General features: G+C 33.3%; 2 protein-coding genes across 7 annotated transcripts; one reads left to right on the top strand and one right to left on the bottom strand.

The window, feature by feature from the left end:
* Positions 1-1,556: 1,556 nt before the first annotated feature.
* On the top strand, positions 1,557-7,306 carry LOC107427223 (pentatricopeptide repeat-containing protein At2g17140). Of its 6 annotated transcripts, none has more exons than XM_025077793.3 (4): positions 1,557-4,219; positions 5,040-5,254; positions 5,556-6,090; positions 7,167-7,306. In XM_025077793.3, the coding sequence occupies exons 1-2, from the start codon at positions 1,698-1,700 to the stop codon at positions 5,149-5,151; spliced, it is 2,634 nt and encodes an 877-aa protein (XP_024933561.3). In that variant the 5' UTR covers positions 1,557-1,697; the 3' UTR covers positions 5,152-5,254; positions 5,556-6,090; positions 7,167-7,306. The 6 variants fall into 6 exon arrangements, with proteins under 6 accessions (XP_024933561.3, XP_024933562.3, XP_024933564.3 ...); XM_025077794.3 differs by having other exon boundaries at positions 5,556-5,720; positions 7,167-7,305; XM_025077796.3 differs by having other exon boundaries at positions 5,645-5,720; positions 7,167-7,305.
* LOC107427227 (protein NLP2) lies at positions 7,188-11,485 on the bottom strand. The gene is made up of 4 exons (XM_016037602.4): positions 10,598-11,485; positions 9,542-9,589; positions 8,443-9,454; positions 7,188-8,065 (listed from the first exon to the last, which is right to left on the bottom strand). The coding sequence occupies exons 1-4, from the start codon at positions 11,483-11,485 to the stop codon at positions 7,188-7,190; spliced, it is 2,826 nt and encodes a 941-aa protein (XP_015893088.3).
* Positions 11,486-15,552: the final 4,067 nt, after the last annotated feature.

Raw genomic sequence — 15,552 nt, forward strand, 5'->3', positions numbered from 1 at the left:
TAGTTTATCAATGGTTTGTTCACACAAATTCTCAAATTTGTTCTAAATTAACTAATTGCAAGTTTACCAATTGATAAAATCGCCTAGCTAGTTTTCTCACTAATCAACTAATCATTTTTTTATTCTCATTTTTTTTATAAATTGAAAAACGTAGTCAATTTCCTCAAATTTTAAGCTTTTTGTTGTCAAATCTTTCAACAAATTGTAAATTGAGGGTTTGATGTGGAATATCTTAAATTTGAAAGCACAATATGCAATCTACAGGTCACTAAAGTCTAATTAACCATAAACTTAATAACTTGTAATCATGTGCAACTTTACATGACAATAATGTGATTGATGATGAGTGATTTCTTGCACTACATTACCTATGATACAAATGTTTTTCATCTGTAAAAGATGTGGACGATATTAACCCAAGAAGTGTCAATAAAACTTTTGAAATTCAAAAGAAGATTGATGATATTTTAAAACATGCAGAATAAAATGATATTTAAACTAAATCCCAAAAAGGTGAATGATATGTATAAAATTTGCAGTATGTAAAGCTTCATCTATAAACTGTGGAAGTCCTGACAATTCAACTTGGAATTAATCATCTTTTGAATTAACTATTTTTCTCTCTCATAATCCATTTTGTTACAGTGTAAATGCAATAATTTTTTAATATATAAATCCATATAATGCATAAAACTAAAAATAAAAATATATATATATATAGGAGATTCATATTCTTTCCCCTTTTCCAAATCTACCCATGATGCATGTGATGCCAACTCGTTTAAAAATATAACAAAGAATAAATTAGACTAAGTGATATGAAATAGTAGTTTTAAAAGCTAAAATGTGATTCTATCACTAGTCTCCGTATCTCAAACACTAACAATTTTCTCAAGTAAATAATTTATTAATGTCATAGTTTTGGGCAAAGGAACAAGAATTTTTGTTAGGTAACCCTCCACTTATAATATTTTATAAGATGAATTCTTCCTTTACGTAATTCTTATGGAGATTAATTAGAATTTTTAAAAGGAATTTGATGAATATAAAATTTGCAATAAATAAAGCTTCACTTTACAAACTGTATGGAAGTTCTAAACTATTTAACATGGAATTAATAATCTTAATTATTGTCATTATTATTATTAAGCAAAAAAAAAAAAAAAATCATTCATATTATGAGTCACTTAATTTTCTTGAACAATTACATTATTCAAAGTATAGGATTTTTTTTTATTATTTCAGAGAACTTTTTTTTAATTATAAAAAATTTACACTATTCAAAATATATTAAATTGATTTTTTATTTTAGTCATGTACTTTTTATAAACAATTTATGGGATTTATAATATATCAAGTTGAATTTTGATTATTATGAATGATAATAATTACATAATCTAAAGTTCTATAATGTTAAAAGAATTAATTAAAAATTTTACCTTGAAAAATAAATATTACTAATATTTAAATAATTTTTTTAAAAAGGCAAATGTCTGCTTCCAACTTGGCAAAGCAAAAGATAAGGAAAAAAAAAAAAAAAAAAAAAAAAAGGAAGAAGAAGAAGAGAGAGAATGTTATTTAAAAAGAAAGGCTGTTATTTGAAAAATGATGTTATTTCCAACGAAAAAAACGTCGTTTCGTTTATCTGCCGCGAAAACAAAAAAAATCAAAAATTGCGTTTTCCAGATGCATAGGCGATGGATCAGACAACCAGACTTGCCAAAGCTCTGTTGAACAACTCCAACAATCCAAAACTCGCATGGCAAATCTTCAAGCGCATTCTCTCCTCTCCCACGTCTTCCTCTTCTTCTTCTTCTTCTTCTTCCTCCCATCTCCATCTTCGCTCCCTATCCGTCGTAGCTCGCATCCTCATCGACGCCAAAATGCACTCCGAAATCGATACCCTCCACCACCTTCTTCTCTCCTCCGACCCCATTGAAGCGGCACACTCTCGTCTTCTCTCCCTGGTCCGAATCTTGGCCAAATCGGGTCTCTCTGATAAAGCTGTTTCCCATTTCAAATCCCTTCGAGCCCGTTTTCCCGATAAGCCTACTTCAGTTTACGTGTATAATCTACTCCTTGAGTCCTCTCTTAAGGAGAAAAACGTAGATTCTGTGTCTTGGTTGTATAAGGACATGATACTTTCTGGGGTTAATCCAGAAACTTATACTTTCAACCTTTTGATTTGTGAGCTGTGTGATTCGGGTCGTGTAGATGATGCCCGTGAGATGTTCGATAAAATGCGCGAGAAGGGTTGTGAGCCGAATGAGTTTAGTCTTGGGATTTTGGTACGTGGTTATTGTAGAGCTGGACTTGCTAATCAAGGATTGGAGCTTTTGGATGCCGTGAGAAATGTTATTTCTCCAAATAGGGTTGTTTATAATACTTTGATTTCTAGTTTTTGTAAGGAAGGTAGGACTGAAGCAGCTGAGAAATTGGTAGAGAGAATGAGAGATGATAATATACTTCCAGATGTTGTTACTTTCAATTCTAGGATATCAGCACTCTGTAGCTCAGGGAAAGTTCTTGAAGCTTCTAGAATTTTTAGGGATATGCATATTGATGAAGAATTAGGGCTCCCAAGGCCTAATTTGGTAACATATAATTTGATGTTAGAGGGATTTTGCAAAGAAGGAATGTTAGAAGAAGCAAAAACACTGTTTGAATCTATGAAAAAAGATCCTGATTTTGTGAAATTGGAGAGTTATAATATATGGTTGCGGGGTTTAGTGAGGAACCAGAAACTCTTAGAGGCACGATTGATTCTTAAAGAGATGATAGATAAAGGAATAGAACCCAGTGTCTACTCATATAATATTGTTGTGGATGGGTTATGCAAGAACGGGATGCTATCAGATGCGAGAGTGGTAATGAATTTGATGATAAGCAGTGGAATTCCTCCTGATACAGTAACTTATACTACCTTGCTCTGTGGGTACTGCCGAAAAGGGAAGGTATTTGAAGCCAACAGCATTCTGCATGAGATGATGATGAATAATTGTCTTCCAAATACTCGTACTTGCAACATTTTACTGCACAGTCTGTGGAACGAGGGGAGAACATCAGAAGCAGAGGAATTACTGCAAAAGATGAACGAGAGAGGTTATTGTTTAGACACTATCACCTGCAATATTGTTATTGATGGTCTATGTAAGAATGGAAAGTTGGACAAAGCAATCGAAATTGTTAGTGGGATGTGGACTCATGGAAGTGCTGCTCTTGGTAATCTTGGGAACTCTTTTATTGGTCTGGTTGATGACAGTAATAATGGAAAAAGCTGCAGACCTGATTTAATTACGTATTCAACCATAATTAGAGGGTTATGCATGAATAGGAGGCTAGATGAAGCCAAAAAGAAGTTCTTGGAGATGATGGGGAAAAACTTGCAACCTGATTCAGTGATATATGATGTTTTTATACATAGTTTCTGCAAACAAGGAAAGATATCATCTGCATTTCGGGTGCTGAAGGATATGGAAAAGAAAGGTTGCAACAAGACCCTACAAACTTATAATTCACTGATCCTTGGCTTAGGAAGTAAAAATCAAGTATTTGAAATATATGGCCTGATGGATGAGATGAGAGAAAGAGGACCTGCTCCTGATGTTTGCACTTATAATAATGTGATAAGCTGTCTCTGTGAAGGAGGGAGAACCAAAGATGCCACTTCCCTTTTAGATGAAATGTTGCAAAAGGGTATATCTCCTAATGTTGTTTCCTTCAGAATATTAATTAAAGCATTCTGCAAGGAATGTAAATTTGGAGATGTGCAGCAGTTATTTGATATTGCTTTAAGTATATGCGGTCACAAAGAAGCCTTATATAGTTTAATGTTCAATGAGTTACTTGCTGGTGAGGAAGTCTCAAAAGCTAAAGAGCTTTTTGAAGCTGCATTAGACAGACATTTTTATGTGGGAAATTTTCTTTATAAAGATCTCATTCACAAACTTTGCAGAGATGAAAAGTTAGAGGATGCTAGAAGAATTATATATAACTTGATCAATAAAGGATATGATTTTGATCCTGCATCATTAATGCCATTGATTGATGGTTTGGGTATGAAAGGAAACAAGCATGAAGCTGATCAACTTGCGCAAAGAATGATGGAAATGGCCTCTGAAGCTAGGGTGAAAAATAAGGTTTACCGAAGTATGAAAGAGACAACTCGAGGAAATCAAAGCAAGAGTAGTGGAACTGATTGGTGGACCTTATTGCACAGGTATGACCAATAAGTTACTTTCGTTAGTTTTTAAACAATTATATTTTTATCCTTTCTGTTTATGCCTTTTTGATCTTTGTGATTGCCTTTTATTCACTTATCCTATAATATCATAGTGGATAACGGTAATGTTTGCAAAGAGAATAGGAACTCATATGGTTTATGTAGCTAGCATTCGTTGGGAATTGTATTTGCCATTTGGTTCTATGGTCATTCGATTTTCATCTCTGTTTTGCAAACATTAAAATGATACTGATGCTTGCGGTTTATCATATATTAGTTTATTTTCTCTCAAGTTCATTGTTAAAAGCTTTTGGGAAAAATAGCACCTTAACATGGTATTATAGCCAAGTTATGTTTAAGGTCTTTTGTTCAGATCCTACTATCCCACAATTCTGTTAATTGCTTGTTCTACACATGTAAGGGCCAAACTGTGTCCTGTGTTAACCGTTTGGCCTGCACATAATAGCTTAACTTTTTGCAATGGTGCCGCCTTAACATTCATAAAATTTGCAAATATCAAATTTGTGTTTTAATGAATGCATTTTGGTTTGTTATTTGATTTGTTTTCGTCTATTACATTGACAAGTGATTTTATGCAACGAGTTCCTTTACTATCTAAATTAAAAGGTTCAATAATATGTTTGTATTATTTATTGACATCTCAAACATTCTGACTATGTAAAACTAGGTACAGAATGTTCCACAATCAGATCAGCTAACTAACCATTTTAACATTTTTCTTTCTTTTCTTTTTACAGATTTGTACTTTATGACCTTTCTCACACAATTTATTTTCCCCCTTTTTTTTTTCTGACAGAGATGATGGCAGTGGAACTGCATTAAAAACTCTTAAACGTGTAGAGAAAGGCTGGGGTCTTAAAAACATATCGCATTTCCAGATGCAAAATGTTGAAATTATTGATTACTGAAAGGATATCTTAGATCTTTTAACATCTTGGACTGGCTTGGACGGATAGCCAAGTGTCAAGACAGCGATAATATGAATCTAAAGACAGTCAATTGTTACTTCAGGTGTGGCTATTGTGCTTATTTATTATTTATTGATTTGTTTTGCTTTGTTTTTGTTTTTTGTTTTTGTTTTTTGTATATATACACACACACACACACACACATATATATATATATATATATATTTTGTTTCTGGAAAAAAGAAAAGAAAAATGTCAATTCATTTAATTTTGAGGCAGCATGGAATTAGATTGAGAGCCCAGTAATCAGTTCTGCAGACCTGGATTTACCAGCCTTATATGCTATCTGTTTTGCTTGCTCATTATACATGCAAAATTGTTGATTTGTGTTGCATGTTATACAGTATGTGAAACATCCTTACGAAGATAAAGAAAGGATTGACCGATTGAATGGGCACTTTTCATCATAATACTAAATTTGCCTATGCATCAGGGGCTTCTGAAGTAATTCTAGCCAACTGTGGCAATGGGTGTGGTTGTTAGTCACGGTACTATGTGCATAAGGATAGGTGATAAATTCCTTCTTTTCCTTGGTTGCAGTTGTTAAAGTTTTCAATTTAAAGACACTGTTCAGAGTTTGACAGCAAGCAAATCATTCGTTTGGCGTTATGTTATTGATATGCTTAGTGGGGTTTTTCAATTCTCTTTGGGTAAAATTCCCACTCCTTGTATGGCTGCAGTGATGGAAAATGTTGCATCATTTTTCTTCTACATTACTGTACAGTAGTACTGATTCTGAATTGGATTCGGAGTGTAGTCAATGTATTATGGAACCTATGACACAAGAATATAGGAAGAGAATGACCATGTCCTTGTAGAAATATAGTTGATTCAGTTCTGCTACATCAAGATGTGCGAATATGTACAATTCATCTATTGGTATGCTTGCAAATTTTTGTTAGTGAAATATTTCCTTTCTTTCTGTGTCATATCACAATAGATTTAGCGTTTGATAGCCTTATCATTGAATATGTTAAATGATAATATCTTTTGTCCGCAACTCTTTTTCTTGATGACATCAATAAAATGTTTTAAATATAAACGATATCCACATTTAAGATATTTTACAAGCATAAAATGTTTCTTTTTCAAGTCTTCATTAATATATATCTATTTAAATAGTTAGGTACATGGATCAATTAGACACCAGATGGTTGGCTGATTTGACCTCCGATTAATCTCTTCGTACTGGTTAAAACAAACAGCTTAGAGCATTTCTCCGTAGTGCTAGCTAACTGTAGCTTTTAGGTGGGCAATATGGAATTTTATACTAAAAATGCACAAATTGAAAGTGAGAACATGAAAAGTTAAAATCTTGACTACCATGTATAATTGAAAATTTTAAATTTTCTGTACAAAATAGCAAGTTTCTGTCTTTGCTATATAAGTCACCTATTAATAATAACTTTAGAATATTCATAAACTGAAGAAACAATAAAAACTAACATGTATAATGGCCACTGTGTTTAACGTTTTATGCACCATGTCATTCTAAATTTTCCTGTAATATAATATAGTAGAATTAGTCTATACATGCATAGTATACAAAATAAGGTTCGTTATATGATTACAAAATTGTATCACGGCATATATAGAAGTTCATTTTTGTACAATTTGAGTAGCCTTTGCAGTGTGTTAAGCTGTGAATACAACGTAAAAATTCCATGCTGAACGACATCAAATGAATTGTTCGTACAAAACAGGTGTAGCATATAAGACTGGTGTATATGAAATGCAGTCCTAATATTATGGTAATTCTTTTCTTCCATCCACAGTACTCATCGATCTACAAATTAAGATGTAATGGATTTTGTACCAACAAAAGCGAACAGATTTCTAATATTCATAACTATCAACATCATCTCCTCTACTTGATAATAGCTGCCTAAACTTTTCATCCAGGTAACTGACATAAACTGACATACTCTTTGTCTTTCAACAATATGTTTATGCAGAAACTGGACATGGTATTAGGATCAGCTGCTGCTACCAAATGAACTCCCTTGATTTGGAAATGGAGCTCGTTGAAGAGAAAGTTGAAGTGTGTGGCTTTGAGATGATTTATATATCTCCATACACTCCTCAAGGTCTGCATTGCATGTCAAAAGCACCCACTCATGATCATCATCTAAATATTTGATATCAATTGTACTGATGTCATGTAAATTGAAACGCCTTGCAAGCTCCAGTTGCAAATCTCCGAAAGAATGATTGGATTGCAGGGTAAATCGGATTTTTTCATCCCCGAAATATGCTTTAACTCTTAAAGCACCCCCATCACAGAAATTCCATCCACTACTTCCTAGCATGGGATGTAGGGACTCAAGAGTTTGAGTTTTACTTAATGCTTTATAGCTTTGAGATCTTGGCAGAATCTTTGTTTCCTCTAGGTTGCAGGCAAGTAATTTTCCATCGCTGCAATCTCTCTTAAGCATCCCAACAGGGTCTTTTGCCATTAAAGCATCTGTACAACTAATGCCGTTAATATTGGTGATATGCTGTTTTGCTTCAGCAGCACAGACACTCAGACCAGAAGTTTGACTGCACAAGGCTGAAGGAGACTTCGTTGTCCCTCCCTGACTGAATAACCCACTCTCAGATTGAGAGTTTAACTGCTTGGATTGGTTGCTTGATTTCATTGATGTGAAGGAGTCACTCTCCTGAAACTTAGGGAAGCTCAATTCTTGGAAGGTTGAATAGAAGGATCCAATTTGAATGGCACCCTCAGCACCTGGGACAGAGTCGATCACGAGCTGGAGCTTCCTTAGAGATTGTCCTACCTTCTTTATCTTTCGAGAAGGCCATCTGGTAATCCCGTGCTGTCTGCATATCCTTTTCAGAGTGGTGGGGCATACTGCGGTCGAAACAAACTTGTTGAGAAACTGTATGTCAACTGATTAAAACTGTAGCCTACATCTAAAGTAGATGTAATGGAGGCTGTCAGTTTGATAGATGGGAGTAATTCCCATAACAGTATAGATGGTACAAGAATTAGCAAAAAACTATGCATATATGGGGACGGTAACATATCATAGCAGGACACTTGAAATTCACTTATTTTGAGTTCTGTGAACAATATAGAAGTTTAGTAGAAGTCTTTATGATGATACTGGTATAGCAACAAGGAAGTTTTCAAGACCAACTATAAGATTAGCAAGTATTCTGTTTTCAGGTTGAGTACCATTGACTTTATTAATATACTATTACTAATTGTAGTGGATAATTTCTTACCACCAATACTCTTAGCGGCATCTTTCAGGCTCCCTGCAAAGTATTGCTGAAGAACTTGCAAGCTGATTGCCTTCTCTGTCTTGGTATGCCTTCTCCGACCTGCTTTCCTGCCACCTGAAGAGCAATGGCCACCGAAAGAGTAAGAATTTCCACCACCTTCAACAGAAACTTTGTGTCCGGAACTTTGTTTAAGTTGCCGAAAGTCTGTAAACACTTGTCCATTTGGTAAACCTCCTTGATTGCTATCCCAGTGGGTTGTCCCTTTGAGCTCTTCTTTGGGTTCTTCCATCTGATAATCCAGCAAGACAGAGAGACATCTACCCTGCTGTTGAGCCTCCATATGTGCAATCCAAGAAGACTCTTTTTCAGATGTTTCTTCAGAAGGAGGTCCCAGATTCTGACTCTCCTCTTTGCCAAGTCTCAAGTCTGAAAGAACAATTGTTTCCCTAATTGGCTGCATCACTTCTTCAGGTTCCTTATCGTCAACAACATACAAACTCCTACAGGCCTGTCGTATAACGATGGGCAATGAATTCAGCATCTGTTTTTGTTCTTCCGGATCATGGCAATCCTGAGGTAAGAAAAACTCCAAGACAAAATCAGATGATCCGGTATAGACAGTTCGAAGGGGAATTGCCACAGCAGCATGCATCCCGAACATCCTAGCATAGTGAGAAAGAGGGTATTCTGTCTTGCTGAAGGCTGTAATATCAGTTGCAAAGCATGTTTTACTTGTTGAGAAGGCTGTGCCGACTATTCCTTGGCCTCGAAACAGGTGATGCTTAGAGCAGGCCTCATGGAATCCCAAGATCTCTAGATCAATCACCAAGCAAGCAGAGTCTACTGTTGAAACACAACGAGCATAGTTCACATCAGAGTGCCTGCAACCTCCTTTACCTTGTTGGACGCATGGTGCCCAAGTTAGGGCTAATGGCAACCTATTAGTCTTGCAGACCGATGTCAGAACCTCCACAATCTCACTCAGAGCAGCTTGGTACAACTCATCACAAGCCTATTAAAAAATGGAAGCACAGTTATAGATTTTGTATTTGTAGAGATAGTCGAATTCTACTGAGTGCAACTGGTAGAATCTTCATACCTCTATGTTTGGAGGGATGAAGTTTTGAGAACTCCTAAGATCAACAGCCTGCAAATGGATATACCGGAACGTGAGAGGAGGACAGAACACATAATTGATAGATCCACGTTAATTGAACAAACGTCACAGCTGGAGCTTTTCAATGGTTTTTGCAGTTCAGAAGACGAAGATTTGAAATCTCTATTGGTACTAAGGAGATAAGGAATGAAGAAGTCAGTTTGTCTATGATGGAAAAGTACATGAACAGGAAGATCCGCAATTTATTTAAAGATGTAGCTATAATCATAATGATTAATGCATATAGATGTATTAAGAATGTTTCTGAGTAGTTGAAAACTGGTATATTAATTTGGCAAAATCTGAGCAAGGGAAGTAAATCTTTCTAAAGAAAGCTGAAGATTTGGATCTCCAGCATGACATAAACAAGAATATATATATATATATATATATATATATATATATATGCAAGCAAGTTTTCAGCTTGAGTAGTCAATTTTGTAACATATAACAAGTGCTTATAAAAAGCAATCTGAAAATAGCCTGAGAAGGGCTTGTACTATCAAAAACATGGGTAACACTACATATATATATATGTATATGTATATGTATACCGTTTAGTCTATAAATTATTTATTAAATGTATATATGTGATTATTTGATTGGTTAATATATTAATATAATCTATATGTAGATAAATAAACTTTTAAAGGAATAAATGTAATTAAATATAAATTAATTAAATAATAATGATATATGCACATTTAATAAATAGTTTTGTAAACTGTGTATCTTTTAGACACTAGTATTATCCTAAAAACAAATAAAGATTGTGGATTTCATTGTGGATATCTTGGTTCGACAATCTAACTCTATATATTTTGTTTTGCGTTTGTTAAAATTCCTTCAATATTTCGCCACGAAAAAACGTTCTAATTAAACTCTTTATGCTTCTTCACTATAATCATATTGTTTACAACTTCATGTCGGAAATTTTCCGAAAAACTAGAGGAAAAAAAAAAAAATAGAGGATAAAAGAAAAGCAGAAAAGAAGAAAACCTCAAGAGCTTGGCAGACATATTCTTCTGGACGATAATTGACCATTTGAGTAGTCATAACAAACTCAATAACACCCAAACAAGTCCCACTTCCACGTTCAAAAATTGGAACAGCCAAAGAACCTCTAGCATCATGCTGCTGTCCATAATTAACCCTCGGATACTCGTAGCTCTGGAAGAAACGAACGTCCAGCTTCCACTCCGGCAACTTCCCGAGGAATGTCCGGTGGGGCGACCTGACAGACTCAGTCGAATCCTCCTCAGTCAAGAGCTGATAATTTGCCAAACTTTTGCAGTTTGTGTTAAGATAATAAGGGTGATCATAAGTAGTAAGCATTTGTTTCCCACCTTTTCTAACTGGAACCCAAATCTGGATAAGTACATCCCTATGCTTGGTACATTCTTTCAAGTGTCCAATAGCCAGCATTAGTCTCTCTTTGACTGAAGAAGAAGGATTAGGATAAGCCCTGGGTCCAATCCACAATCTGCTCCCTCCTATATGACCACCATTACCATTTCCACTACTACGGCTATTGCTGCTGCTTTCAATTACAAAGCAGTTGTAGTTTTCATGGTGGTTCTCTGTTAGGCTTCCTTGATCTGCAGTGTGATCTTGCTGGTAGATTTGGTGATGTGGGTTCATGTTTGAAAGTGCGGAATTGGACTCGAAAGACGGCAAGTAATGCCAAGGATCTACCACGAGAGGATGAGGATTGGAAGAAAAAGGTTGCATAAAGTTGAAGCCTGATGAGCTTTCTAACCAGCATCCTTCAAATAGTAATTCATCCATGAAATCTTCTTCGGCGTTTGTAGTGGTAGTAGAAGTAGTATTTGGAAAGTTTCCGTACGTGGAATTGGGAAGCATAGCACCGTAATATTCCATACTCATTTCTGGTCTAAGAATTTTTTTTTTTTTTTTCCCCTTTTTGCTAGAGAACCTGATAGAGCGTGATAAACATCCGCAAGTTATTATATGCAGAAGAAAGTAAACTAAAAATTTAGAAAATAGTGAAAAAAATTAAATTGTTTTCTTCTTTCATGAAGTACTGCAGTGAGAAAACACCCCTCTACAGAGTTTTGTGTTGAAATGGATTTAAAATGTTTGGTTCTAGAATATCCTAGAATATTCTAGATCAGTTCGAACGGAATTATATGATCATATGAACCAATGTTAACAAGAAAAGAATCTCAAGAATCCAAAACCCAATAAAAATTGAATCGTAAAAAAGAAAGAAACAAAACCCCCATTTAAAAATTCCAGTAGTTGATCGAAATTCTACAGACTAACCTTAACCCAGACATGCATGGAACTGATAGCAATCATTAAAAAAAAAAAAAAAAAAAAAGAAAAAAAAAAGGAAGAAGAAATGAATAGAACTAAGAGAAAAAAAAAAAGAAAAAAAAGATAGATAGATTATTACTCACTCTATAGTAAAATATATGTGAGTTTGTTGAATATTTACTATATATGCTTCAAGATCTCTGAATGATATCTCTGGTTCAGAAAAGTAGCAAGTTCAACAAGAGAAAAAGTTTTTCAAAGTTTTAAAGAGGAGTTTGTGTTTGGCTTCTACAAAGGAAATTGCTTCCCTCCAAGGACAGATCATAAATCTTAGTAGTAAAAGTCTTTTTTTTCTTTTTCTTTTTTTCTTTTTTTTTTTTTTTCCTTTTTGGACAAACAAACGCTCAAAGGAAGTTTAATCTTAGATTCAAACTGCCTCGGTTAAAGCCTTTTAGTGTTCTTAATTTGGTCTCTCTTAATCCCTCTCAAACCAGACGCGTGGAGAATCTCTTATTTAACAACCCAAAAACAATACCTATAAAAAAAGCAGAACTTTTTTTAATTTAATTTTTATTTGTTTTTAAGGAAAAGAATCTAATATATTTTTGAAAGAATCGGACCCCACAAAAAAAAAAAAAAGGAGGAATTAATATAGCAATTATAAATCTGTCATATGAAGCTGTATATTATGTAATTGTAATAATAGTCAACTGTACTTGAATGTGCAAATGCGGAAAACCTGAAGTATTTCTGCTCAACTCAAGCCGTGTGCTTATGATCATATATAGTATTTGACTTTTATTTTAAAAATAAAAAAATAAAAACATAAAGGAAAAGCAAGAAAGAGGCAGAGAGAATATAGAATTAGGGGGGGTGTGGTGTGTGTTAAGCGATAAAAGCAAGGGCTTGGGATGTTGTTTTGTAGGAGTTTTTACATCTGCTCCTTTGTTTTACTCTTGGGAGAGAGTTGTGTGTGTGTGTGTGTGAGAGAGAGAGAGAGAGAGAGAGAGAGAGAGTGATTAAAAAAAAAAAAAATGAGAGAGACTAGAAGCTGCCTGATTGCCACATGTAAGAAGTAGGATGATCCTACATTGTTTAAAAAGAAATAGTTTCTGTACAACCCCAGGTGACAAACGAGAAAATCTTGCATGCCATCAGATTATGCCATTTTTATTAATTTATAACCACATGTTAAATTATTTAATATCTGTTTGTCTATTTACCTCGTGATTTAAAACTATCCAACTCACCATTTTAATTTTTTTGAAAAAGCAATATATATATAGATATATATATTTTTTTCTCTCTAAGGCTCTATTCTCCTTTGTAGTAATTTCATATGTGCAATTTCACAAGTATCTCCAATAGTAGCCGTCGGAAATAATAGTAAACATACAAGCCAGATTTCACATGCATAAGACTCCCATGAAGAAACCTAAGTGTGGCTCTCCCATTTACTTCTTCATTTTCTTAAGCTTTTGGGTTTTTTTATTCTTTTTTTTTTTTTTTAAATATCTATAGGTGGTGAATGAAATATGAAAGCAGATTTGGGATACTGATGCTCTGTTATAGGTTGTACTTCGCCATTTTGCTAAGCTTTGAGGCTTTTTTTATTATTATTATTTTATTTACAAAAGGTGAATGGAATGTTGCTTCATATTTGAGATATCTAAAGGATTAGTTTTATTTTATTACTTTTGTAAATATTTATCAATTAAAATTAAGATTAGACAAATGAAATAGTAGTAAATACAGAGAGAACATAATATATGTTTATATTATCTAATTATGTATTATATATCCTTATGTATATTTTTCTCACTGTTTTAATTTCATTAATATTTCTCTATTTTTTTTTTTTATATTTAATTTTATTGGTATGTTTAATTGGTATAGCTGATAAATTTATTATTTTCCAACTTTGCTACAACCAATACTGCACCAGCATACGTACATTCATTGGTTCTACACTGTGTTCGCCGCATCACGTATTTGACAAACAGAAACTACTTTGTTAACTGATAATGAATTAATAAATAGTTTTTTATAATTATATTTTAAAAACTTTATATAAATGATTATTCTATACATATTAATATAACCTCTTACGTGATGTTCATTGATCATATAACATCCATTTTTCACTACATCATGACCATGACAGCATCGATTTTGATTGCTATAATAAAAGCAAAGTTTGTTGCAATAAACATCCATTGAGTTCATAAATGGATTGTAATTTTCCGTATGAGTATTATATGCTTCTTTTTTTTAAATTTTTTTTTTAAAGTTTTTAACAAATTCTTGGGGGATCAATTTTGAGAGATGGTTTTATTATAGGTTACCAACATAGCAAGGATGTCTTCTTCATTTTTGATATAGCTAGCCTCTTAATTATCTAGAGAAAAAATCCATTAATATTCAATACCTAAAATGAATTTGTAAGGTGCTCATTTGGTGACAATATTTTTGGTTTCTGTCCCAGAGTTTTTGTTAAATATTTCATTTAACTTGTCTATAAATAATATCAAATGAGATGGATTTGATTGGTATGTTATTTGCACTTACATAGATTATAAAACGACATTCATCATCTATCTCTCTTTTAAATTAAATATTGTTATAGTGACAAAAAAATAAAATAAAATAAAATAAATTAAGTATCTGAAATAAATTAAACAAAATAATCCAATTAACATACATTGACTTATTTCGCATCATTATTATTATTATTTTTAATTTGCAACATGAATTTCGTAGGTGAAATTTTATAAAATCCTCACCAACATATTAATTACAGTTAAAAATCCTCAAGATTCCACGAATAATATTTATTAATTTTTGTTTAATTAATTTAATGCCATCTCTCATTTCTATGTCTATCAAGAATTGCTGTTTCTAAGCAAGTTCTACTAAATAATGCAAAGGCCCTCAGTTTGACGAATAGAGAACAAGTATTTGCTGTTATAAGTACCTATCATATGTGGAAATTGACTAGCAAATTTTCTAACATTTTTATAACAATTGCAACAACTTATATAAAATTTATCATACATCAACTGACGAATCAAGTATAATACAACTTATATAAAATTTATCATACATCAACTTACGAATCAAGTATAATACAACTTATATTATAAAATTTATCATAAATCAACTTACGACTCAAGTATAAAAGTTATTAGAGTACCAATTAAGCACCCTCTCTCTCTCTCTCTCTCGCTCTCTATCTCTCTCTCTCTCTCTCTCTCTCTCTCTCTCTCTCTCTCTCTCTCTCTCTCTCTCTCTCTCTCTCATATATATATATATAATTATATGTACATATATATGTTTTATATATATAAAAATTATCATAAATCTATGATTTTATACATTGGATCTTGACCTTGAACTCTCTAATCTTGAGCCCTTCAAATCACAGCTTCACAATGAAATCTTAACTTTGAAGGGGTCTCTTTCTTTTTTGTGGTAGTAAAGTAATCTTCAAAGGGTCATTTTCATTTTCTAAAATTTCTTTATATAATAATTACACACACACACACACAATATTCTTTAGGGCCATAATAGTGTCTTTTTTTGGGTAATGTAATAGTCCTTATTCTGCTCGGGTTGCCGCGTCTATCACCAGTATTAATTTATTATTAGCAAGCCTGCAGCTAATTTGACCACAA

The sequence above is a fragment of the Ziziphus jujuba genome, chromosome 9 (genome assembly GCF_031755915.1).
Source record: "Ziziphus jujuba cultivar Dongzao chromosome 9, ASM3175591v1".
NCBI classification, from domain to species: Eukaryota; Viridiplantae; Streptophyta; class Magnoliopsida; order Rosales; family Rhamnaceae; genus Ziziphus; species Ziziphus jujuba.